Raw genomic sequence first — 25,310 nt, forward strand, 5'->3', positions numbered from 1 at the left:
CAGCAGATGCTGCCACCCCCCACAGTGATTGCTGAGGAGCTGAGGAAATGCAAGAAGCAGCCATCTGCCACCCCTTAAGGTGAACGAGGAAGCAGGACTTGGCCCCATATAGTCGAAAGAGTCGTGTACAAATATGAGAGTTGGACCATAGAGAAGGCTGAGTGCCGAAGAACTGATGCTTTTGAACTGTGGTGCTGGAGAAGACTTTTGAGAGTCCCTTGGACTGCAAGGAGATCAAACCAGTCTATCCTAGAGAGATCAACCCTGAACATTCATTGGAAGGACTGATACTGAAGCCACCTGATGCAAAGACCTGACTCATTAGAAAAGATACTGATGCTGGGAAAGATTGAGGGCAGGAAGAGAAGGAGCAACTAAGGATGAGATAGTTGGATGGCATCATTGACTGAATGGACATGAGTTTGAGCCAACCCGGAGAGACAGTGAAGGACAGGGAAGCCTGGTGTGCTGTAGTCCATGGGGTCGCAAAGAGTGAGACGTGACTGAGTGACTGGACAACAACAGCAGAGCTGAGGTGCATATGAAAGAAATGAATTCAGTGAGCCCAGAGGCTTGCATCTTCCCATACACAGAACCTGAATTCCTTAACTTGATATCTCATATGTTCTGACTGCCCTTTGTTGCAAACTTCTGCATAACCTGACTCCCCCTTCTGCTTCCTTGGAGCAGTTTTCTCAGAACTACTGAGATGCTGTTTCCCGGGCTCGGAGTCCTAAACATTCCCATCAAACAAAATAACTCTCTACTTTCAGGTTGTGACTATATTTTTCAGTTGACAGAATTAATAAGCCCAACAATCTTAAGAGAAAATTGGCTAAAGGATGTAATAGAAAAAGAAATGCAAATAGATCTTAAATGGTTCTTTTGTTATGAAAAGACGTGCTCAAAATAATAGAAATGCAAATTCGAGCTCCTGGAAATACGATTTTTCACCTATCAGATTGGCAAAACTCAAAGTTTGCTCTCACAGTGTTGGTGAGACCATGAAGGAATAAGGGCTCTCATACACTGCTGATGGGAGGGTAAATCGGGACAATCCCAATGGCATGCAACCTGGCAGTAGTTATCAAACTTACAAACACACAGCCCTGTTGATTTAGTAATAGTATTTCTGTGAAATTTTCCTACATGGACAAAAGATATGTACACAGTTATTCATTGCAGCACTGCTTGCAGCAGCAAAAATTGGAAACAATCCAAATGTCTACCAACAGAGGATTGATAAGTACATTCTGGTACCTTGATATAATGGGCTATTCTGTAGCCCCTAGAAAGAATGAGGAAACTGGCAATGTGCTAATTAAGAAAAATCCCCAAGCTACAACTGAGTGTTGACATGCAAGATTATGTGTATATATGTTTTGTTTGTGTTTTTTTAAAAAAGGAAAATAAGCAGAAATATTTGTATTTGCCAGGAAACTCAAGGATACACACAAAAATAATAAAACCACTTTCCGGCTTGGGGGTGAAGGGAGGAGTGGGGACCTGGATAGATGAATAATGGAGAATGGAGGGAGATTTTTCTCTGAATATCTTTTTTTCTTGTATTACTAATTGCCTAAACATGTAAATACATTACTCATTCAAAATTTGAAGTAGAAAGTTAAGCAACAAAGAAAATTTACATTAAAAACCACAGACAAAGCTATGTTAGGTAAATGCAAAGTAGGGAATAGTAATAGTGATATAAAAACTAATAAAAAGTGAGGCTAAAAGTATTACATGGGCTAAAAGGGGGATACTTTTGTTAACTACCAATTTTCACTTGCCTTGGGCACTTGCCATTTAACTCTACAAGGATTAAATCACTTGCTGCTGCAGCTGCTGATTTTTCAACACCCCCTTGAAAGGCATTCAGGGTAGTGAGTAGAAATGAGACATTCTGTTCTCTGTGAAAAACTGGCAGGACAGGTCTTCAGATAGTTAGATATTTTCAGGAGCCGATTTTATGAGCCCAATTCTCATAGCTCTTCATATTTGTGTGTGCGTGCTAAATCGCTTCAGTCGTGTCCAACTGTGTGACCTTATGGACTGTAGCCTGCCAGGCTCCTCTGTCCATGGGATTCTCCAGGTAAGATTACTGGAGTGGGTTGCCATGCCCCAGGAATAGAACCTGCGTCTCCTGTGTCTCCTGCATTGGCAGACAGGTTCTTAACCCCTAGCACCACCTTCATATCTAGATAAGCACTTAAATCCTTCATGGTGACACCTGTTCCTTGTGACTAGCATAAAGCTTCACAAGACTAGCATAAAGCTTCTGGAAAAATATGTGCTTGACTGCATGTATTCCCTTTTCACCAAAATCACAGATGTACAGACATTCCCCCCTGCCTCTTTGGAGTTTCTCAGAGCTGTCTGAAGTGCTATCCCCAGGACCGCAGTCCTCACTTTGCCCCAAATAAAACTTAACTCACAACTCTCACATTGTGTATTTTTTAAGTCAACACTTTTTTTCATTAAAAAAATACAATCCAAAATGAGGAAGACTTTTATATACTGAATCAGCATCAAAATAGATGAAGCACAAATAGAAGGAAAGGTTAATATAAATAAAGTATTGGGATATATCATTAGCAGTCTGTAATAAAATCAGAAATGCAAATAGATCTTAAATGGCTCTTTTGTTAGGAAAAGATGGCTTCATACTTAAGTTCATGCTTGCTTAGTTGCTTCTGAGCAAGCAACTGTCTGATTCTTTGCAACGCCATAGGCTATAACCCACTAGGCTCCTGTGTTTGATTCTTTCCCACCGGAGCCACCTGGGAAGCCTGTTACAAACATTACATAGGCTAAAAATAAATACAGATATACATTATTTTAAAATACATGTGTATGTATGTGTATAATACAACTAATAACATCTCAAAACATGGATCCTATGAAAAGTGACATATGGACTTCCCTGGTGGCTCAGTGGTAAAGAATCCATCTGCCAACGCAGGAGACACGGCTTCGATCCCTGACCTGGGAAGATCCCACATACCATGGAGCAACTAGGTCTGTGGGCCACGACTACTGAGCCTGTGCTCTAGGGCCCAGGAACCACAACTATTGAGCCCAAGCGCCTTAACTATTGAAGCCCAAGAGCCCTAGAGCCACTGCTCCTCAACAATAGAAGTCACTGCAATGAGAAGCCCAAGCACAGCAACTAGAGAGTAGCCCTTGCTCACTGAAACTAGAGAAAAGTCCCTGTAGCAATGAATACCCAGAACAGCCAAAAATAAATAACTAAAAGAAACAACTCCTAAGTCTAAATATTCTCCTAAAAAGACTCTTATTGGGTCAAAGAGAAAATTAAAAATTCAATTACCAACTATTTTAAAACAATGATAAAGGCAACTTTACATATCAAAATGTACAATGTACAGCAAAACTGCATTTTCCCAATTCAGTGGGAAAACATAGCTTTATATGTTTCTGTTATTTAAAAAGAATGATAATAAACAAAACAGGCATTCACTTGAGTAAGCTTGTAGAAAACGAACAGAAAAGCTATCCCAAGGTCGTTAAAGGGAAGAAAACAATAAAGATAAAAGCAGAGTTAGTCTGTAAACCATAGTACTGAGAAATACATTCAGGTGCATTTTAAATGAGCAAACAGTCTGTAGTATGTCATATAAAACCTGTCATGACTTGATGGTTGCAATTTATCTTACCCTTTGATATGGGACCCCACGTTCATCTCCTGCCATTCTGAACTCTTGGAGAAGGAAATGGCAACCCACTCCAGTGTTCTTGCCTAGAGAATCCCCATGGACAGAGGAACCTGGTGGGCTATAATCTATGGGGTCGCAAAGAGTCGGACACAACTGAGCAACCAAGCACATTCTGAACTATGGACCCCTTGCTATCCAAACCAAAAGAGTGGTTTGGATTGATTTATATAAAATGAATATAAATATTTATATTTATATAAAATGTTTGAGAGAACGCTGGTTCTGAGAGCTCTTATTCATTGCTTACCATTGCTGTCCACCAGTCAAGTCCACCTGCCCTTTAAGGCCCAGCTCAAATGTCTTCCCCTCCAGGCAGGCTTTGAAGATCCAAACTACAGCTCAAGCCAGACTGGGATAAGCTCTGCAAGAGAATGGGTGAATCCAACCTTGGGGGCAGACTGGAGGTTAAATCCAACTATGGGGGGTTGAGGAAAGCTGCCTGGTACAGGGACCCTGAACTAGCCAGTGAAGGAGAAAGGATTTCAGCCAGCAATGAGCATGGGGCTCGAGCTCTGCAGGAAGAAGGAAGAGCACGAGCAAATGCGGGGGTGTGTGAAAGGATTGAGTGGTTTGGAGAACTGTGGCATGTCCCATATGACTAGGCTGAGGAAGGTTGATAGAGCATGGGGACAGGGCAGTGTGGATTGGTAAACGGGGCAGGTCACGGGGCAGGGCTTATGCTTCCTTCCTCTGTGGGTGATAGACAGTAGCCAAAAGTTTCTGAGCAGGATTGTGAGCTTGGAAATGTTGGATGGTCAGCTACCTAACTAAGCCCTACTCTCAGTGATGCCCCAGGAAGCAAGGTGGTGGGTGGTATGCAGGGCGGGGGGTGGGGAATTCCTGAAGCTGGCAGGCTGCCCAGGAGAAGCTGGGGAGAGCCAGGGTGGTTAGCTCTGGGGGCCTGGGCCTGGGCCTGGGTAAAGCGTCTGGCTGTGAGTCTGTTTTCTCCTCCTGGACCTGTTTCTTGGTTTCTGCATGCTACCTCCCCCATGCAGGGCCAGGGAGAGGCTGGGAGGCAGCTCCCAGCAGCTCCCCAGTCACCATGAGGCTTTTCTATCCACTCATTGGACCCAGCCCCCGCAGGGGCCTCTGTGGTCAGGTCTTTGTGTCTGCACAGTGGCCCTCTTTGTCCTGAGCAGCACCCTCCCTCCCTCTTCCCAACCACCCCTCTCCTGTGTTACAGAAAGCACCCGTTTTGCAGAGAGACTGGCCAGGAATCTGATCTTGGCTTCCTGTACTGAATCTGTGTGTGAACCTGACCAAATCATTTTGCCTGAACCTTAGTTTTTAGCTCATGAAAAGGAGCTGTGTAAGGAATCGAACTCCTGATGAGAATTAGTCTGCTATCTAGTGCTGAGAGGTGAACAACACATGGTGTCCACACAGACCCCTACCCAACCTCATTCTGTTCACTGAACCTCCTACTTATATCTCCCACCTCATCCTCACCACTGCCTGACCAGGTGGCCATCATTCACCTGTTAGACAGATGAAGAAACCAAGGCCCGGGGATAGGGCTGGCTTCATAGGTGTGCGACTCATGCTTTGAAGGTCCCCATACTTGATTTAATGCTCTGCTATACCATCTTGAGAGTCTTACTAGTTTTGGAACAAGGGGCATGCATTTTTCATTTTGCCATGGATCCCTCAAATTATGTAGCCTATCCTGCTGGCAGGGAGGTAGAACAGAGGCTTGCTTTGGCCTGGACCAGGCTTCCTGCCTCCTGGGCTGCCTCCCCTGGGTGCTTGCATCCTGGCACATCAACAGCCAGAGCTTCCAGGCTGCATTTGACATCGGAGGCCTGGCCCCTGCTGGGGAAATCTGAGGAGCACAGTTCCCGGTTGGTGAGGGAGGCAGGGGATGGTCCAGGCCGATGAAGCAGTCCAGAGAGCAAGCAAGACAAGCCTTCTGGAGCCAGTCCAGCCCTGTGTAACTGGAGTCGCAGTGCGGGTGCCAACACCATGGCTCAGCCATCACTCTGGGAATGCCACACAGCCTTCCTCCCTGCCTTGCAGTTTCAGGGCCAGGGGACCTACTGCAGACTCACTATGTGATTTAGACATTCACTTCTGATTTCTGAACTGCAATTTCTCTTTATGTAAAGTGATAATGATCTACCTCTTAGGTGCTGGTGAAGATTAAATGAGATATTTTCAGACAATGACTAGCACAAGAATGTGATTGGTAGAGTTCTTATTCACTTACATAACAAATATCCATGGAGGCTGTCCAGGTGACAGGGACAGTGCTAGGTGCTGGACATTTAACTGTGAACAAGATGAACTCTAGCCCTGCCCTCAAAAAGATCCCCATAAGAGGGGGAGATAGATATCGACAGTAATCAGATTGTGACAAGTGGTGTGACAGAGGGACCTGGTGTGGCACCTGGGCTGGGACTTAAGAGGAGTGATGGTGGGGAGACAGGAGAAAGGGTCAAGGGTGGAGAAGCATCAAGGGGCATTGCAGGCAGAGGGAGCAGCAAGTGCCAGGCAGGAGACAAGAGATGGCCCAGTGCAGCAGCATGGCTGGAGCAGAGGCAGGAGGTGAGGTAGGGGGAGGAAGGCCCTGGCCTGGCAGGCTGCAGAGCCAGGCTTTATCATGAGGGTGGTGGGGACACCAGAGGGTGTAAGGCAGGCAAGGCTAGGAGGGGTAACAGAGTCACCACCCTAGCCTGTGAAGGAGGGCTTGGAGGTATCACATCCCAGCTGAGCAACAAGGCCTGAGCCAGGGCAGGGGCTCCAGCTCCAGCAGAGATCCTCAGAGCGGGCTTCCTCAGGGGAGATGAGAGCAGTCAGAGAGGGAAGATGAGAAGGCTTGAGAGAGCCAAATGCCTCCTCAGAGTTGGAGATGCAGGAAGCCTCCTAATGCCTGGGGAGAAGTGCTGTTGGGTTTGCCATCCCCATCCTAACCTGCTGCTGCTAATGGAACCCTGCTCCCCACCTCCTCTCCTGGTTCCCTCTCCTCATGGGGACCATGACGTGTCTGGGCCTTCTCCATTAGCCTGCCTTGGCTGCGTGGTTACAGAAAGGCTCCCTCCATGCTCTTTCTTCACCCATTCATAATGGGGACTTGGGTAGGGCGTGTTATGGAACTCACAGGGCCTCAGTTCCCGGCTGGATCAATGGTTCATCAAACTCTTACAAGGAAATGTAAGTAAATACAAAGATAAAAGCAAAGGAGCTCAGGTTGAAGAGGGATGGCAGCTCCTTAGGCCGCCCTATGTAGAGGAGACTTAGCTGGGGGATTTGGAAGCTGGTGGACTTGATGATCTCCAAAGCCCAGTGAGGAGAGGGTCAGGGGAAGATATCAGGAGACCTTGACTTCCAGCCCCTCAACAGAAGGACATCCTAACCCTTCAAACCTAGGCGACTGGGGATGATGGGCAAAACCCTGAAACAAGAACCTCAGAAGGGCCACTGAGAAAGGAATCATTACTGCCACTTTGCAGAAGAGGAAACAGGCTCAGAGATGCTCCAAAGGAGGTGAGGCAAGAAGGGGACCTGAGCTCCAGGTTGTGGGGTTCGAGGGCAAATCCCTTTCGTCTGTGCCTCAGGACCAAGTTACCTGTTGTGGTAGCTCAGACATTGCGGGTCTCAGGGATGCAGGTTTTTCTGCTGTAAGTGAGCAAGTTGAACCAGAGCAGAAGCAGAGCCCCGGGCTGGCCACCCTCCAGTAAGGTGGAACCTGAGGCAGAGCCCTGGGTCCTCATACTGATACCAAAGGAATTTTTCTCTGGGCCAAAATAGCATTTACAATAGGCATCTGATGGGAGAGGAGAGAAGAGGGTTGGCTGAGGTCTCCAGTGTCCAGGGGGCTTTCCCCACAATGAGACCCCCAAGGCCTGGACTCCTCAAGGAGGGGCCCCAGGGATTCCTAGCCCCTTAGAAGCTGTATGGATCCACTCGGACAATAGATGGAGGAGGCTGGACAAGGAGCCTTTGTGTCTCCTGGGTGAAGGTCCCTAGGGCACTGCTGAGGCAGCCCAGTCACAGAGAGCTGTGTGTCCACCCTGTTCCTGCTCCTGGCAAGACCACAGCCAGGCCCAGTCAGCTGATGTGGGGCCTAGCAGGACCCAAGGCCCCAGGGCCCTGGGCAAGCTCCCCAGCCACAGAAACAGACCTTCTGTGCACTTGTCCAGACACTGACTGTCCAGAGCCCCACACAGAACAACACTGACTGGTGGACGGGTGACTGTGATCACCTCTATTTCACAGAAAAGGAAGCCTCGAAAGGGCTGGACTTGGATCAAGGTCTTAGTCTCCCAGAGTCAGTGCTGAAGCTGAGTCAGCCTGCACTCTCGAAGCCTAGACCAGAATAAGGGGGTGCTGGTCATTTTCACTCATTCATTCAAGCATTCCAATAAGTATTGAGCAACTCCTGGGGCCTCTGGGACCAGGAGAAAGAAGACAGACAGACTGGTCCTTGGTCTCCTGGAGCTCACAGTTCAGGGAAGGAACAGGCTAGGGGCCCTGGCTACAGGAGCCATCCGAATGGGGTGGAGGGCAGAGAAGAGAGTAATGTGGCCGGAGAAGTCTGAAGAGGCAGCTCAAGGGAAGTAGCTCAAGATGACAGACCAAAAAAAGCCTGTTCTTAAGGAATTTCTATTGACTCTTTCTGGCTGAGATTAAGCACAGACAGAGCACAAGAGGCCCCCTTCACTCTCCTTGCCAGAACTGGGTCAGGACCCTGAGCACCCACATTTCCTCCCCACGGGCAATGGGAGGCCAGTGCTCTGAGCAAGGTCCCCCCTGCACAGGTTCTCTGGAAGCCCTCGCGGTGGGCAGTGACAGCGGTCACAGAGACACTGAACTTTGCAAAACTTTGGCAAAGTTTCTGAAAGCCTTTCATCACTCTAGTGAGGAAGGCCAGGGAGCCTCGGTCCCCAGGCGGTAGGGCAGTCGCCGCCCGTCCCTTCCCGGGCAGCGCCCTATGGCCCTGCAGTGTTCCCTAGCGGGTAGCGGAGTGTCTGTCCCCGGCAGGAGGTGGCGGTGGCGGCAGTGCCTGGGTCTGTCCGGAGTCCGGCCCGCCCCCGGCCTGACCCGGAGGGGTGGGGAGCTGGGCGGGGCGGGCGAGGCTCTCGGGCACGTGTGTCCCCGCGGTGGCGCGAGCACTTGGGAGCCAGGTCGGGGCACAGCGTGAGGACCAGAGCCCTGCGAGGTGAGGGCGGGCCGCCGGCAGGACCCGCAGGCGGAGAGAGGGCGGCGGGCGGGCTGGCCCGGGTGCGCGCGGGGTGGTGACTCGGCCGGCGCCGGGCAGGCAGACCGGCGCGCGAGCGGCTGACCGAGGAGGCACGGTTCCAAACCCCTGTGAGAGCTCCGGCGGGTCCGCGGTCGAGCTCGGGCTCCACCGGAGTTCGATCGCGGGGAATGTGGACTGATACCCCCGGTGAGTGCGCGTATTCGGGAAAGTGTGTGTGTGTCCCTGGGTGAGAGCGTGCGCCCCTGCGGAGTCGGGTGGCTGAACCTGTGGAACTTGTTTGTGTTTGTGCTGCGGAATGGGCGCCCCCGCGGCGGGACCTAAACCAGAGACAGGCCAACCCTGGAGGTCCCGAGCCCCCTCTCTCCAGGGGCACCCTGGGTGGCAGCCTCGCCTGGGCATCGGCAAAGCTGAGGCTGGACGGGGGCGGGGGCGGGGGCGGGGGCGGCGCGCGGAGCAGTGGCCTGGAAGGACAGTTAAGCCTCTGTCTGGGGACTTTTAATCTGGCGGGCTGCTGTAGGAAGGGTCAGCCTGGAGAAAGGCAGTGCCCTCTCTCACCTCCCTAAGGAGGGCTAGCAATGTCAGGCTTAGGGTCCCCCAGGAGCCAGACCCAAGGGCCAGGCCCTGCTGCAGACCAGAAATGGCAGTCTGGGGTCTCGGGCTGATGGCAGCTGTTCCTTCCAGTACGCATCCTCAGTTTCCCTGGGCTCACAGCTGAAGTGCCCACTTTGTTTTGGATCTGGCTGGAATAATGGGAGCTTTTGAGGGCCAGGGTGGGGCCCAGATAAAGTCTCAGCTGTCTGTTGGTGGAAATGGTTGGGAAAGAGCGTCTTTGAGCAGATAGGGCCCCCTACAAGCTCTCTGGAGACCCAGAGACCTTCCCTCCATCATGCCTTGTACACCGTGTGACCCTGAGCAAGGCATGTCCCTTCTCTGAGCCTCATCTGTAAAAGGGGAATAACAGTGATGTGGAACTTAAGGGCTATCCAGGAGCTGTCGTGTGGGTCATGCTCAACACCAGTGTCCTCTTGGGCAGGCTCACTCTTTGAGGTTAGGAAGATCAGATCCTGGGGGATAACTTCCTGAAACTCAAATCCCAGTCATTTTGCTCCTTGGGCTAAACTTTCAGAGAACTTCCACTGAATCATATCTGAGTCCCTTGGCCTGGGTCTCGAGGCCTCTGAGAGCTGGTCCTTGCCACCCTCTCCAGCCACCTCTCCTGCCTGACTTTCCATCCTCATAAATGCATGTAATCTGCTGCGAATACTAGTCACTTTCTTGCCTCTGGACCATTCCATAGTCTATGCTCACTGCCTGAAATGCCCTCCTACTCATCTTCCTCAGTTGGAGAACTACCCAGCTCAGATGCCCCCTCCTCTGGTAAGCCGTCCTTATTTAGCCAGGTTGGATTGGAGCCTCTTCTGGGCCCTTGCAGTCCTAGAGCCCGAGTTCTACCTTGAACTGTTAAGGTCTCTGTCTCCTGCTTCTCATTCCCAAGGTCTCCGAACCCCTGAGGGCAGGAACTGGATCTCACTCATTTTTGTGTTGCCAGGATCCTGCACAGCACTGGGCTGAACTGGGAGAACAGCAGCAGCCCTCAGCCCTGTCCCCTGTCCCCAGCTTCCCCAGGGAAAGCCTGTCTACAGTGGTGCTCCACATCATTCCAAGGAAGGGGAAACCAGTCAGGCCATCAGCATGGGTGGCACAGATTGTCCTAACAGTGTGTCCTGAGCACTACAGGACTCAGAGTGTGCAAGTTTTGAACTTGGATTGCATCCTGAAGGCAAATAGGGAGCCATGGAAGGTTTGTGATCAGGGCGTGGTCAGAACAGCTTCAATAGACAGTATTTGTTTTTCTCTTTCTCACTTACTTTATTCTGTATGACAGTCTCTAGGTCTATCTGTCTATGCAAGTGGCACTATTTTGTTCCTTTTTATGGCTGAGTAATATTCTATTGTATATAAATACCATGTCTTCTTCATCCATTCATCTATTGATGGACATTTAGGTTGCTTCCTAGCCGCAATTTGTATATGAGCATTGGGGTGCATGTGTCTTTTTGAACTGATTTTCTTTGAGTATATGCCCAGTAGTGGGAATGCTGGGTCATATGGTAGTTTCATTTTTTGTTTTTTGTAAAGAACCTCCATACTGTTCTCCATAGTGGCTGTATTAATTTACATTCCCATCAACAGTGCAACAGAATTCTCTTTTCCCCACACCTTCTTCAGTATTTATTGTTTATAGATTTTTTTTTTTAATGATGGTCATTCTGACAGGTGTGAGGTGATACCTTATTGTAGTTTTGATTCGCATTTTTCTAATGTCTGTTTAGTTCTTCCACCCATGTTTTGATTGGGTTGTTTGGGTTTTTAATATTGAGCTACATGAGCTGCTTGTATATTTTGGAGATTGATCCCTTGTCAGTTCCTTCATTTGCAAATATTTTCTCCCATTCTGTATATTGTCTTGTTTATGGTTTCCTTTGCTGTGCAAAAGCTTTTAAGTTTAATTAGGTTCCATTTGTTTATTTTTGTTTTCATTTTCATTACTAGGAGGTCGGTCAAAAAAGATCTTGCTGTAATTTATTTCAAAGAGTGTTCTGCATTACATTTAATTCTTTAATCCATTTTGAGTTATTTTGTGTGTGTGTATGGTCTTTGGGAATGCTCTAACTTCATTCTTTTACATGTAGCTGTCCAGATTTCATAGTACCACTTATTGAAGAAACTGTCTTTTCTCCATTGTATATTCTTGCCTCCTTTGTCATGGATTAGGTGACCATAGGTGTGTGGGTTTATCTCTGGGCTTTCTCTCCTGTGTAGAGTGCAATGTTCAGGTGAGACGTGTGATATTCATAGACCTAAATGCATTGTGACAATACTAGAACATGAATGCAATAGTTAGGGATGGTGCTGGTTTTTGGAATTTAAACTATTGACTGCTTTCCTCCCCCTGTGCCCTCTCTGCAGAGACAGCTTACCAGTAACATTTTATAAAAGTCCCTAATTTACCTTCCACCAACCCTGTGAAATATACTGGGTTCCATGATAGTTCGGTTGGTAAAGAATCCGCCTGCAATGAAGGAGACCTTGGTTCAATTTCTGGGTTGGGAAGATCCTCTGGAGAAGAGATAGGCTACCCAATCCTATATTCTTGGGCTTCCCTTGTGTTTTAGCTGGTAAAGAATCTGCCCGCAATGCGGGAGACCTGGGTTTGATCCCTGGGTTGGGAAGATCCCCTAGAGAACGGAGAGGCTACCCATTCCAGTATTCTGGCCTGGAGAATTCCATGGACTGTATAGTCCATGGGATTGCAAAGAGTTTGGCACGACTGAACGACTTTCATTTTAACCCCGTGAAGGAGAAATTATTACCCCCATTTTGAAGACGAGGAAGTAGACGCTCAGAGAACACCTTGCCCAAGGTCACAAAGCCAAGGTGACGGCAGGGATTCCCACCCACCTGCCCTAGCTTTTTCCTCCCCATTCAAGACAGAAGCCCCATCTGGGTGAGGCAAGGTCCTCCACTTTTCAGGCTAAGGGAAGTTTGAATTCCTTCCTGAAAATATGTCTTTATTTCTTGCCTGTGGCCTGATTACCCAGCTGCTGCTGAGATAGTATCTGTTCAGGCTGTCCACAGGGCTGGAGAAACCTTGCTGATTTGGGTGACAGGAGGTGGCGTTGCTCCTGGTGAAATCTTTCCTCTTCCCAGACTTCCTTCTGTGAGTCTGTGTGGTGCACCATTTTTAAAGTTTATTTTTGAAATTTTATTTGGCTGCTCCATACCTGAGTTGAGGCATGCAGGATCTTTAGTTGTGTCATGCTGGCTCTAGTTCCCTGTGCATGTGCATGTTTTGTCACTCAGTCACGTCCGACTCTTTGCGACCCCATGAACTGTGACCTGCCAGGCTCCTCTGTCCACGGGATGCTCCAGGCAAGAATACTGGAGTGGATTGCCATTTCCTTCTCCAGGGGATCTTCTCAACTCAGGGATTGAACCCAGGTCTCCTGCATTGTAGGCAGATGCTTTACCATCTGAGCTACTAGGAAAGGCCAAGGATTAGTTCCCTAATCAGGGATCAAACCTGGGCCCACTGCATTGGGCGCACAGGGTCTTAGCCACTGGACGACTAAGGAAATCCCTGGTGCACCTTTTGACCCACATGTTCTTCTTAGGCTACTTCTGTGTTCTCAGGGCTGACCTCTCCCAGCTGTTGGGCCCTGATGCGCAGAGGTTGACTATGGGAGCCTTCCTCACCTCTATATTCATCCTAGAGGTCAGTTGTAGGAGTAGGCCAGGCTGGATCTGCTTTTTTTTTTCTGTCCACATCACCCAGCACAGGTTGGACACAGAGAAGGAGCCAGTGAGTGTTGGCGAAGTGAATGACCAGAAGAAAGTAGGTGTATAATAGAAAAAGAAGGTCTTGCTCCATGGAGAGCTATAGTTGGTTCTTGAGCAGAGGGTTCCTGAGAGCTCTTATGTGTCAGTAATTCTCCCTGTTTGATCAGTGAAGAACCTGAGACTCAGAGAGGGGAACTGACTTGACCAAGGCTGCACAGCATGGATGTTCCAAGTTGGAACATGAACCCAGGGTTCTTGCTTCTTAAGTGTGGCTGGAAGCCTTCGGGTGTGATGGATCAGGGTGGGGTCCACTGCATGTGGTTCTGAGCTGTTTCAGGTCAGCAGCATACCTCTGTAGCTCTGTACTGGGCTGGATCGTGTCAGAGGTGGGCCAGCTGGTTTGGAGTCTTGCCCTGGAGGTTGTCTGAGGGGAACTTAACCCCGCACTGAAAATAATTCAAACACCAGACCTGGATAAGGCCCTTCCACTTAAGGAAGTGGTCTCAGTTTCCTGATCTGTAAGGCAGGAGAACCAGCTTGGCTGACCTCTGAGACCCACACACTCAGATATTCTGAGCTCAACGACAGTGGGTGGCCCCCACAGTCAGGATCCTGAGGACTCCCAAGAGGGAGAGAGACTCCATAAGGGGCTCCAGAGACCGAGGGCCTACAGAGGAGGCTGAGAGGCATCACACCACAATAGCACCTGCTGGTGACATCTGAGGTTACCCCTCAGATATTTCCCCAGACCAGCCCCAGTGTTTGTGATGCAGAAAGCATACCAGGCAAAGCTGGGTGCCTACGGGCCTTCAGCCCCAGGGAGGACATTTGGGAGAAGGTAGAGGATGACTCCAAAGCTCCTCCATGTCCTCCAACCCAGCCTTGCCCTCCCTATGCGCTCCCTCTGCCCCAAGCCATAGGGATAACTGACAGTTTCCCAAAACATTATGTGATCACCCACCCCAGTTTTTGCTCTCTTTGCTCCTCTTCTCTCTCCACCCACCTAATTTCCTACCTATCTTCCAAAACAGGTGCCCTCTCCTCCAGGAAGCCTTCCCTGACCACACCCCCTTTCCATTAGGGGCCCTCATGTCTCCTTCAGCCCTGATCACTCTAAGTTGTCATTGACTATTTCTGGATCTTCCCCTGTCCTTTCTCCTCCACCCTCAACCTTGACTGTGAGCTCAAGATCATGGAAGGGTCTGACCCACCTCAGAGTCCCCAAGTGCCCCACACAGACAGAGGTGCAGATATGGCAGCCTCTGTAAAGGGTGAGTGAGTGAAGGGGTGTGGTGTGGTCTAAATCTTGCTGGGGGTGCCTAGGTTGCTGTCCCTTCTGAGGATGGCCTTCAGCGTGAGAACCTTGATCTGTGGTCAGTCTGGCTGTCACCTTGCTCCTCTGCCCATAATACCATGCGTTTCCTGCCCCTATTATCTTCTTGGAATACCCGCATCCTGCCCACCTTCTTCACCTGCTAAAATCATAACTCTTTTAATTATTTCACAAAGTCTAAATCATCTCCTTTAGTTATCTTGACAGACTTACAAGGCAGGTACTGTTCTTAGATTGCAAAGAAATTGGGAGTTAGATTGTGGAGCTGAGGCTTGTCCGGGTCTCATGGCTGGGAATGGAAGAACTGGGATCTCCCCGCTGCCTAGTGCCCTCCGCTGCCCCTCAGCAGTTCTGGGTCCAGGGCCTCTGTTTCCCTTCACAGCACCTCACCTCCTGCAAAGGCAGGAGTTTCCAGCATGATGACAGGTCACTTTCCCCTGCTGGACTGGACTGGGCCAGCCAGGTGGGTGGCAAGCAGGCAATACATTCCAGAGCCACCCGAGTGGAGAAGCTAGAATGCTGTCCAGCCACCCTGAAAAATCTGTAACCAGTTTGGGAACTGCCCCAGCCACTCTTCCTGGCTTTGGGCTCACTAGCCTGGGGCCACAGAGAGAAAGACAGGGTGAGGGGGAGAGGAAGAGCCAGGTTGGGTGAGGGGTAGAGGCAGGTAGAGGCAGAGCCAGGTCCAGGGGGCAGGTAGTGAGTCTGCATCCCAGGCTTGCTCTGCCCCTGACTTATAGATGACCTTGGGTGAGATCTTGGGCTAACCTTTTGGGCCTTGTTGGTTTGTCTTTTTGTTGTTTGTTTGCTTTTAACTGTAAAATGAGTACAGTAACATCATGGCTGCTTCACAGTGGGGAACTACCAGGAAGAGTAGATCTTGGGCCTTGCCAGTAAGACGTGTTCCCTCTGGTGGAGAACTAATCAGAACTAATTCCCTCACACTAAAAACTGTGGGAGCTTCCTGGAAGAGAGGATCTAGGAGGTAGTGGTCATTTTACCCTCAAACTGGGTTTGACTCTTGGTGGGTGTCAAGTCAAAAGACACAACCAAGCAAAAGAGCAGGAGCGGGGCACTTTCCTGGTGGTCCAGTAGTTAAGAATCTGCCTCCCGATGCAGGGGACACAAGTTCGATCCCTGGTTCTGAAAGATTCCATGTGCTTTGGGGTAACTAAGTTTGTGTGCCACAACTACTGAGCCTGTGTGCTGCAACTACCGAAGAGCCAGTGTTCTGCAACCAAAGAAGTCACGGCAATGAGAAGCCTGCTCAGTGCAATAAAGAGTGGCCCCCACTCGCTGCAACTAGAGAAAGCCTGCATACAGCAATGAAGACCCAACACAACCAAAAATAAATAAATAACCAACAAGGCCAGAATGATCCCATGGGAATTCAATTGTGGACCTGAGGCTTGTCTGAGTCCCACAGCTGGGAACTAGGAGCTAGTCCCATAGCAGAACTAGGATCTCCCACCTGTCCAGAGAAAGCAAGATGTTCTACCTTAGTCTTTTCAGTGAAGGCATCTCCTTAGGAGAAGACTGGGTGAGACCCTAGGTGGAGCAGGTGAGAAGGTGAAGAACTCTTTCACCTTATCACTAGACTCCCGACTACCAGCCCGCTGGCCCGTGTCAGCCTGAGACTCCTGGGCAAGGTGCCCTGGGAAAATCGTGGTCCGAGGCCTTTCCCGGTGTCCCCTCCCCCTGCCCTATTTCTGTGGTTTCCCCATCTCCTCCTCTCTCCACTTTCCCCACACTTGCATGGGCTTCCGGCTTGGGGGCCTGGCTTCAGCTGTCTCAGACCCTGCTCCCCCATTGCAGGGAAGTGAACCCGGGATAAAAAGGAAAGGAATGTTCTCTTTCTCTGTGATGGGTCTGAGGTTCTGGTGGACACTGGGACCTGCCCACACAGAGGCATTTCTCCACCAGTCACCATCCCCTCACCGAAGCACTGTGCCTGCCCTGTGGGAGGGGCAAGACATACAACCAGGGCCAGAATCTTGACCTGGGTGCTGGTCTTGGCTCTGTCTCTGGCTGATTGTGAGCCCTTGGGCCCTAGTTTCCTCCTCTGTCAAATGAGAGTTTGGCAGAGGTGATTTCTAAAGGCTGTTCCAGGTTCTAGCTGTCAAACACTCTGTGTGTGAGAGAGAGACATTGTGTGTGTGTGTGTGTACATCTGAATATGAGTGTCTGCATCTCTGTGTATCTACGTGTGTCCGTGCCTGTGTGTGCCCATGTGTTTACACCACACCTATGGAGGAATGATTAGTGGTGGGATGAGGGAGGAAGGGTATTCCATATAGAGACTCAGCTTGAGGTAAACTGTGTTGGCCACAGTACCATTGAGTGCATACTGGAAAGCAAGGGTATTGAGTGTTTCCTGTTGTGGGGCTGAAGCACAGACAGGGACTGAGGGAGGGGCCACTGGAAGCTCAGCTCAGCTCCGTAGGATATGGAGGAGACCTTCCCTGGCAGAGCCATCCTCCAGTGAAACGGGGTGTCTGGGAACACCTGTACAACATGTGAGCTAAAAGGGAACAGTTAAGGGGCAAGAGTGGGCAGAGGGCACTCCTGCCTACCGGAACAAGCACTCCTGGTCACTTTCTGCCTCTTTCAGACCAGGGCTGGCACAGAGGAGGCAGCCTGGGGGAAGGCTCGTCCTAGCTGACTTCCTGTGACCCGGAGCCCCAGCTGTCTCCACCTCCCTGTCTCTGGAGCCCACAGCATTGCCTGCCCTGAGAAATGCTGGAAGCTGGGCGAGGCCCCAGGCTGGAGGACCTGTTTTTCCTGTTTCCCACAGAGCTCCCTGCAGCTCGGTCCAGGCCTGTGCATTCATGAGTGAGGAACCTGAGCTGGAGCTGAGCATCCTGACAGCGAGAGCAGGGGCTGGTCAGGTATGGGCGTGAGAGGGTGGGGTCCGCTGGCTGGGAAGTTGGGAGGTTGGGGCAGGCAGGCTCATGCATGTGTATACACTGACCTGGGGGTAAATCAAGGGGATCCATGCTCTGCTACCTCATCCCAAGCTGTGATGAATTCAGGCTTCAGAGCCAGACAACCCTGGGTATCAAATCCAGTTTTTCCAATACCTGGCAGTGTGACCTTAAACAAGTAGCCTAACTCCTGTGGCAGTATCTGCTGAGGAATGTGGTGAGGAATGAAATGAGGATGCTGCAGGGGAAGCTGCTCAACCCAGACTTGGTCCCTACAAAGTGAAGCGGGTGGCAGTCCAGAATCAGGAGCTCCTGATCCCATGACCTGAGCCAGAGAGGTGTCAGATAGAGGAACGTGGATCAGACAGCTGACCCATCTTCAGAATGCCTGGGTCCAGTTTCCTTCCCTCTGGCACTTCCCTGATCTGTCCAGAGAAGGGCAGGGCCCTTGAAAAAGAGCCAGTCCAGAGGTCTGCCTGGGGCAGGAGCAGGCCTCAGGTGGACTGGGCCCCTGGAGAGCTGGTGTGACCCCTGGCCACCTAGGGTCAGCAGCTGGAAATCCTTCAGTGTCATTGTCCGCTGAAAGGAGACCAGTATCATAAAGCTTAGCCTCCTCTGGGCTCCCATAGCCTCTTGTGCTTGCTTCACTCATTCATTCATTCATTCTCTCATTCATGCCTGCTTTGGATGAGGCCTCTAGGTGGAGGACAGGGCCAGAGAAAAGAATCAGATAGGAGTTCCTGTGTTGGGATAGAGGGTGGAGGGACAAATCCCCAGCAGGATGTAAGGAATGCCCTGAGGGGCTAGTGATACAGGGAAAGAGCCTTGGAGATAAGATGAGATTTGAGAAGAGTCTTGAGGGGTGGGTGGAGTGTAGTGTGAGTGGGTCAGGAAAAGCTTTCCAGGTGGAAAGACACAGAGAGACAGAGGCAGGGAAGTCTGTCAGGGCACTCACATGGCTCCCAGCTCCCACCACACTCAGAGCTCTTGAGGTCAGGGCCAGCCAGAACTGGGCGCAGAGGGGTAGCTGATCTGTCCAGAGAAGGGCAGGGCTCTTGAAAAAGAGTTAGCTGGGAGCTGGTCCTGGGCAGCTGGGAGTGAGGCCCTAAGGGCATCAGGGGTCAGGAGAGGCGGTAGAAAGGGCCGAGGGAGAGGACTGGGGACTTGGCTGGCTCTGTAAGCAGGAGCCGGTCAGAGAGGGTGGGGAGGGAAGTTGTACTCACAAGCTGGTGGGCTGGCCTGTAGAGAGAGAGGGCAGGCGGGGTCAGTCTGGACAGGGGCTGCGGTGATAGAGTCCCTAGCTGCCCTGTGAGGGTGGAGGCCAGGATGTCTTAAAACAGGTGGAAAGGGCAGCTCCCTTGGTTCATGAGCCACTTAGGGAAGTTTCCACCCCTGCCTTCAGTGTCAGAGACTCCACCATGAGTAATTAGTAAGGAGCTCTGTGACCAGCCATGAGATGTGGACATGAAGGGAAGATGAAGGCCCTGACCCTCACTCTGAGGAGAGACCTGCCAGGCCTCAGCATGGGGGCAGAGCAGAGCAGCAGTGTGGAGGTGGGGCTGGGGTGGGGGGTGCCCTGAGCATGCCCAGTGGTCACAGCAGCTCATGAGGGAAGTGTTGGCACCACAGTGCTACCAGGCCAGGGGATTCAGCACCTGAGAGGTCTGACCCTCAGGAGGGCAGGAAATTCCTGATGTCACCTAGGGCTCTGTGGCAGAGCTGGACACCCCAAACCAGTGTCCCCAGCGGGAGTGTGGCCCCTCCATAGATCCTCAGTCTTGCACCTGGGCCTCCATGCTCCTTCTGCAGCTCCTGTGAGCCAGCAACCCCTACCCACCTCTCAGTACGTCAGATCTGGTGATCCCAGCCTTCACCCTTCTCCACAGCCCATGACACCCCTTTGGGGCACACCACACTTACCGTGTCTGACATGGAGTTCCCTCCCCTCCCAACCCCTGAGCCTGAGGCATCCTGGCCCCTCCTCCATCCAGACTCCCTCCCAAACAGCTCTCAGACCTCTCCCCTCATGAGATCCCCAGGCCTGGCCCAGCATGGGCCTGGTGTCACTCCCTTGGCCCCCCACACTCACCTGCTCCACAACCTCCAGGACCTTCTGTCGCTCCTCCGCTCGTGGCCTAAGAGGGCTTCCCAAAGAGGTCAGGAGAAGGCCACGGCTGAGCTGAGTCTCAAAGCTTGTAACACACAGTGTGCCCACCGTGTGCCAAGCGCGGCTCCAGAGGCTTTACACAAATTGCTCCCCTAACCCTCATAGCAGGCCTGTGACATAGCTTCTGTTGATCACCTCATTTCACAGGTGAGGGGACAAAGGCAGCCCTGGGTCCAGAGGCTAGCTTCTTCCTAATCACTGGATTAGGACAAAGAGTTGTCATTTCAATAGATGGAGACGAGGGGCATGCAGGGATTCAAGGTTGAAGGAGTAACATGAAGCATAGCCGAGAGGGGAAACGTGCTGGCTGCATTCAGGAAACGGCAGGTCACGGGGGATGTGGATGGTGACAGAAGCTGGGTTTTACAATCTGCTGGTACCAGCCTGAGGAGCTGGGTTTTCTCCTGAGATCAGACAGGAGCCACAACGGGTTTCCAGCAGGGGAATGACTTTCTCTTTTCCAAAGATCCCTCTGGATGGAGGGGATTGAGGCTGGAGACAGGGAGACTGATACAGGGGCTCCAGCAGCAACGGTGGAGGTAACATTGGGCTGCAAGGAGCTGGGTGGGATGCAGGAAATGCTTTAATGCTGGTTCCTGAGTCAAGAGGGATCCTAGCAGTTTGGCCCTGCCAGTGGCCCCTGATCCCATATGTACCTTCTCATCCTGTATCTCCCCTGGCTCCTTGGGGAGGAATCTGTGTCCATGGGAGCAAGGTCATGAGGGCAGGCTCCCTATCTCCTAGTTGCATCTTTGCTGACAGTAGCAGGCTGGGAAGTTAGAGGAGGGAGAGTTAGGAAGGAAGGAAGGGAGAAGAAGGAAGCTGAAGAGGCAATTGTCCCTCAGCCGCCCTGATCGCAACTTCATGGGCCCTGAGCTGCTTCTGGGAGACCTGGTTGGGCAGGAATCTCAGCGTCTAAGGGAATGGATGTCATTGGCCCTGCAGAATCTGAGTCCCAGCCTCTCAGGATCCTGGGGTTCCAAAATAGGAGGGATTATACAGCCCCAGATTCTCAGGGTGAGGAGAACTCCCACGTCATCTGCCTTCTCTGTCCTCCCAGACACACCCACACACAGGGCACAAGCCCTTCTGCACTCACAGGGAGCCACTTGCACAGCCCTATAATTGGGGAGTCCACTACCTGAAGGCTGTGACCTGGGCAAGTTACCTTGAATGATCTGTGACCCAACTTCTATCAGAAACCTGGGCATGATAACCTGGCTCCCAGAACCGTGATGTAAGGATAGAATGAGGCAATATTGATGAAGCACACATAGCAGTAGTGGGGTTTCAATAATGTCAGCTCCCCCTGCCTCTTCACACTCGTAGAAACATACTCTTTGTGTTCCAAGCCTGCCCACCTGGGACTACTGCTATGACTTCCAGCCTGCCTTCTGAGACCTTTGGACACATCTTTGCCCTCCAGACTGGGATAGTCTGAGAGAGCTCTTCTTGGTCACATTGGAGGGATGGGGAGAGGAGTAAGGTGGCATCCTGATCCCTAGGTGCTCTCTGTCTGGGTGGTCAGGCACCATAGCTTCATTATATGCTCACTGGGAACAAGGTAGGAGAAGGTCAAGGTGGTGGCGATGTGTGGAGAGAAGCAGGGCAGGTCTGGAGGAAGCTAAGTTTGCCCCACAGAAGTTCCCCATTCCCCCCATTCCCATCTCCACCCCAGACTTGCCTGCAGTCTTCAGGAAGGTCACTGCCCCATCTGGTGGCCTCAGAGGCCAGGGAACAGGATTGCTGTTTACAGATGCAGAAAGTACCAGAATATAGGAGTCCCTAAAAAATATTTGCTGAGAGGTGACTGAATAACTAAAGAGGGAAACCCTTACAAAGCTCCTTCAAATGCCAAAATACTAGGCACAGGGCGGGAGCCTCCCAGAGAGTGGAAAGATAAGCCAAACAAAAGAAATTCCTAATGCCTCCAGAAAAGTATGAGCTGCCCTAGTCAGAATCCTAGATCTGGAACTCTATTCCTGAGGTTCTCAAACACCAAAAAAAAAAAAAAAATTTTTTTTAAGGCAACATGGTAAGTATTTTAGGCTTTGAGGAATATATGGTCTTTGCCACAACTATTAAGTGCTGTGTAAACAGATGGTCATGGCTATATTCCAATAATGCTTTATTTACAAAAACAGACTGGTGGGCTGGATTTGTCCCTCAGTTTGCCTACCCCTGTTTTAAATTGTTAGAATTACATGATCTTGACATTCGTGGATCTCATTTGTTCTTAAGGTCCCAGGGTTCCAAGGTTCTGGGCCCTCTGTGTCCACAGAGAGAGGCAGATCAGATGCAATAAAAGCCTTGAATGTGGTTGGGCAGTTCCTGACTGAGGTGTCTGTGGGCACTTGGGGTCCCTCATGGCCTGGGTCAAACGGGTGTATCAGGTCTCCCTGGTGGGTCCCCCGGCCATCCATGACCCTGATGGTTGTTCTCTCCACCCCCATCCCTGCTTCCCTTCAGGGCCATGGCCACAGGCCTGGACACCTGGAATGGCACTACCAATGGCACCTGGGATGGGGATGAGCTGGACTACAAGTGCCGCTTTAACGAGAGCTTCAAGTACGTGCTGCTGCCCGTGTCCTATGGTGTGGTGTGCGTGCTCGGGCTGTGTCTCAACGCCGCGGCACTCTACATCTTCCTGTGCCGCCTCAAGACCTGGAACGCCTCCACCACGTACATGTTCCACCTGGCCGTGTCGGATGCGCTGTACGCCGCCTCCCTGCCCCTGCTGGTCTACTACTACGCCCAGGGCGACAACTGGCCCTTCAGCACTGTGCTCTGCAAGCTGGTGCGCTTCCTCTTTTACACCAACCTTTACTGCAGTATCCTGTTCCTCACGTGCATCAGTGTGCACCGGTGCCTGGGCGTCCTGCGGCCGCTGCACTCGCTGCGCTGGGGCCGGGCCCGCTACGCCCGCCGGGTGGCGTTCGCCGTGTGGGTGCTGGTGCTGTCCTGCCAGGCCCCTGTGCTGTACTTCGTCACCACCAGCACCCGCGGCAGCCGCATCACCTGCCATGACACCTCGGCACCCGAGCTCTTCGGCCACTTCGTGGCCTACAGCTCCGTCATGCTGAGCCTGCTCTTCGCGGTGCCCTTCGCCGTCATCCTGGTCTGTTACGTACTCATGGCTCGGCGGCTGCTAAAGCCGGCCTACGGGACCACCGGCGGCCTGCCGCGGGCCAAGCGCAAGTCCGTGCGCACCATCGCCATTGTGCTGACTGTCTTCGTCCTCTGCTTCCTGCCTTTCCACGTCACCCGCACCCTCTACTACTCCTTCCGCTCGCTGGACCTCAGCTGCCACACCCTTGACGCCATCAACCTGGCTTACAAGGTCACCCGGCCGCTGGCCAGCGCCAACAGTTGCCTTGACCCTGTGCTGTACTTCCTGGCTGGGCAGAGGCTCGTGCGCTTTGCCCGGGATGCCAAGCCACCCACAGACCCCACCCCTCCCACCCAGGCTCGCCACCGGCTGGGCCTGCACAGGTCCTACGGAACTGACGCTGTCAGGACAGAAGACTCGGCCGGCCGTGAGAACTCCAGGGGGACAGAGTCCTCGCTGGCTGGTAGTGGCGCTGACACTAAGGACATCTGGCTGTAGGCGCTGCACCCCTGTTCAAGTTTACATGAGATGGGGCTGTAGACTTGTTCAAAGGGGACAGTCTCCCCAGATATGGACCATCAGCGACTCAGGCAGGATGGTCAAGGGAGCTGTGACCCCAGCGCTCTGTCATTTGAGTGGGACTCGGTCTGTTCTCTGTGGTCCAGAGAGCATGGCAGTCCCCACGCCCTTAGTCACCGTTTGTATGTGCAGGGTGGGGAGTAAGATCTTAAGAAAAGAGTTTAGGGACAATGCCAGCCCTGGCCTGACTCCCACATAAATACCTGGCTGTGCCTGCCAGGGTCCCTAGGCTGGGCTCCAGCCCCATCAAGTCAAATAGAGAAATGGGCCCAGAGAGGAAAGCGACTTCCCGAGGTCACACAGCCAAGCCTGGGCCTGAGCTGCCTGGGAGGGGCGGGGTCGCAAGTTGACCAGGGGACCCTGGTAAGGGGTAAGGGCTGAGCCAGAGGTTCCCATGATGAGTCGGAGTGGTCTGAGTGCCATCGTGGGCTTGGCTCTGAGGAGTACCCTCAGTCCAAGAGATGTATGTCTGGAAACTGATGTCATAAACCCATCACAAACAGTTTATGATGACATAAACTGATGTCATCTGGAGGCTGGGACTGATACTAAAGGTGTTACTGCGGAGCCAGGCCTTGTTGTATCGTTGGAGGATGGGGTTACAGCCTGGGAAGCTCTCCCCATGCACACTGGTGTCCTTTCTCCAACCTGCTCTCTTCTGCTGCCTGGCTTCCCACCAGCTGCCTCAGTGGTGGTCTCATATGAGGAATAGCCTCTCCATACACCCAAGACATCCTCCACTCTAAAGTTAACTGACTTTTCTGCCTGATTTTGCTGGCTGCAGAGGGTCCCCGTCCTTAGGGTCCCCCCAGTGTAGAATTTAATGGCAATAACCATTAAGTGTTGATAAATGTTAAACCATTTAGCTGACTGTCCAGAGATGGTGGGGGGAATCCCTGATTTGTAAACACTGCCAATAGCTGTGGTACAAATAATCCTACCAGGGCCAGGTTCAGACTGCCAGTGGAATGTCAGCCTCCTTGCAAAATGCCTGAAAATTTAGCATTTGGCTCTTGTGAGCAGGTACAAGTTTCTCTAGCATACCACTGGGTAACATGAATGATTGGGGCTGTGGACTGTGCATCAGGGAAAGCCTCTTGGAGTGGCAGGACTTCCAAGAACACTACTTCATCAGAGAAGAACATGAAAGTGCAGGTGCCAGCTAGCTCTAGCCCTTGGGCAGGAATAGGGCAAAACGGACCTCACTTTTAACTTCGAGAATAAGGATTATCTCTCTCTCCCTCTGGGAAAGCCTTTCCCTGATGGGCCCACTCTGCCTGCTTTCCCCACTCCACCTCCACCTACCTCCAATGACTTCTCCACCCTTCCCACTCTGCCTGGTCAAAACGGCACCCTCAGGATTGCCCTGTCTAGCTCCAGGGCTCCCCCGTGTGACAGAGATCTGTCATGAGCCATGAGCCAGACCATTACTCTGTATTGTGTAATGTGGGTGACTTGCCCAAAGTAGTGTGGAATGCTCACCTCCTGCATTCTAGGTTCTATACTTCTGTTAATATATCCGGGATCCCTATGATTATCTTTGTGATGATCTCTTAGAGTCTGTCCTTGAACCTTTCTTGCAGGCCTGAGCCTATCTCTTTCCTACCAGCTGCTGCTCAGGCTGAACCCCATCTCAGTTTATAAGGAGTCTCTACCCAGGTGAGATGCTCTACTGACCAGGAGTGTTGATGCTGAGCTCTGACTCCCTCAGCCCTGCTCAGACCCAGAGGCAGGGAGTTATATGTCATGACTTTGGGGGCCCTTGAATGTGTATCTGCAGTTGGGGATGGGACTGTGTCCCATGGGCCCAAGTTCCCCTGGTCCCCACTCCTTTCATGTCCTGCTCACTTACCCCTCCAGCAGCTGTCCTGAGACCCCAAGAACTGAGGACTTAGCCTCTGCAGCACATGGAGACCACAC

At 51.6% G+C, this 25,310-nt stretch overlaps 1 protein-coding gene across 6 annotated transcripts; it reads left to right on the plus strand.

Moving 5' to 3' along the window:
- Window positions 1-8,766: 8,766 nt before the first annotated feature.
- On the plus strand, window positions 8,767-23,957 carry P2RY2 (purinergic receptor P2Y2). 6 transcript variants are annotated; one of them, XM_061149867.1, is made up of 3 exons: window positions 8,767-8,895; window positions 17,223-17,499; window positions 22,172-23,957. In XM_061149867.1, the coding sequence occupies exon 3, from the start codon at window positions 22,176-22,178 to the stop codon at window positions 23,307-23,309; it is 1,134 nt and encodes a 377-aa protein (XP_061005850.1). In that variant the 5' UTR covers window positions 8,767-8,895; window positions 17,223-17,499; window positions 22,172-22,175; the 3' UTR covers window positions 23,310-23,957. The 6 variants fall into 6 exon arrangements, with proteins under 6 accessions (XP_061005850.1, XP_061005842.1, XP_061005877.1 ...); XM_061149859.1 differs by having other exon boundaries at window positions 8,803-8,895; window positions 17,406-17,499; XM_061149848.1 differs by lacking the exon at window positions 8,767-8,895 and adding an exon at window positions 8,987-9,123.
- The last annotated feature ends 1,353 nt before the right edge of the window (window positions 23,958-25,310 follow it).

The sequence above is a fragment of the Dama dama genome, chromosome 1 (assembly GCF_033118175.1).
Source record: "Dama dama isolate Ldn47 chromosome 1, ASM3311817v1, whole genome shotgun sequence".
Lineage (NCBI taxonomy): Eukaryota > Metazoa > Chordata > Mammalia > Artiodactyla > Cervidae > Dama > Dama dama.

Coding starts and splice junctions, on each gene's coding strand:
- P2RY2 (XM_061149867.1), top strand. CDS start 22,176: ATGGCCACAGGCCTGGACACCTGGAATGGCACTACCAATGGCACCTGG.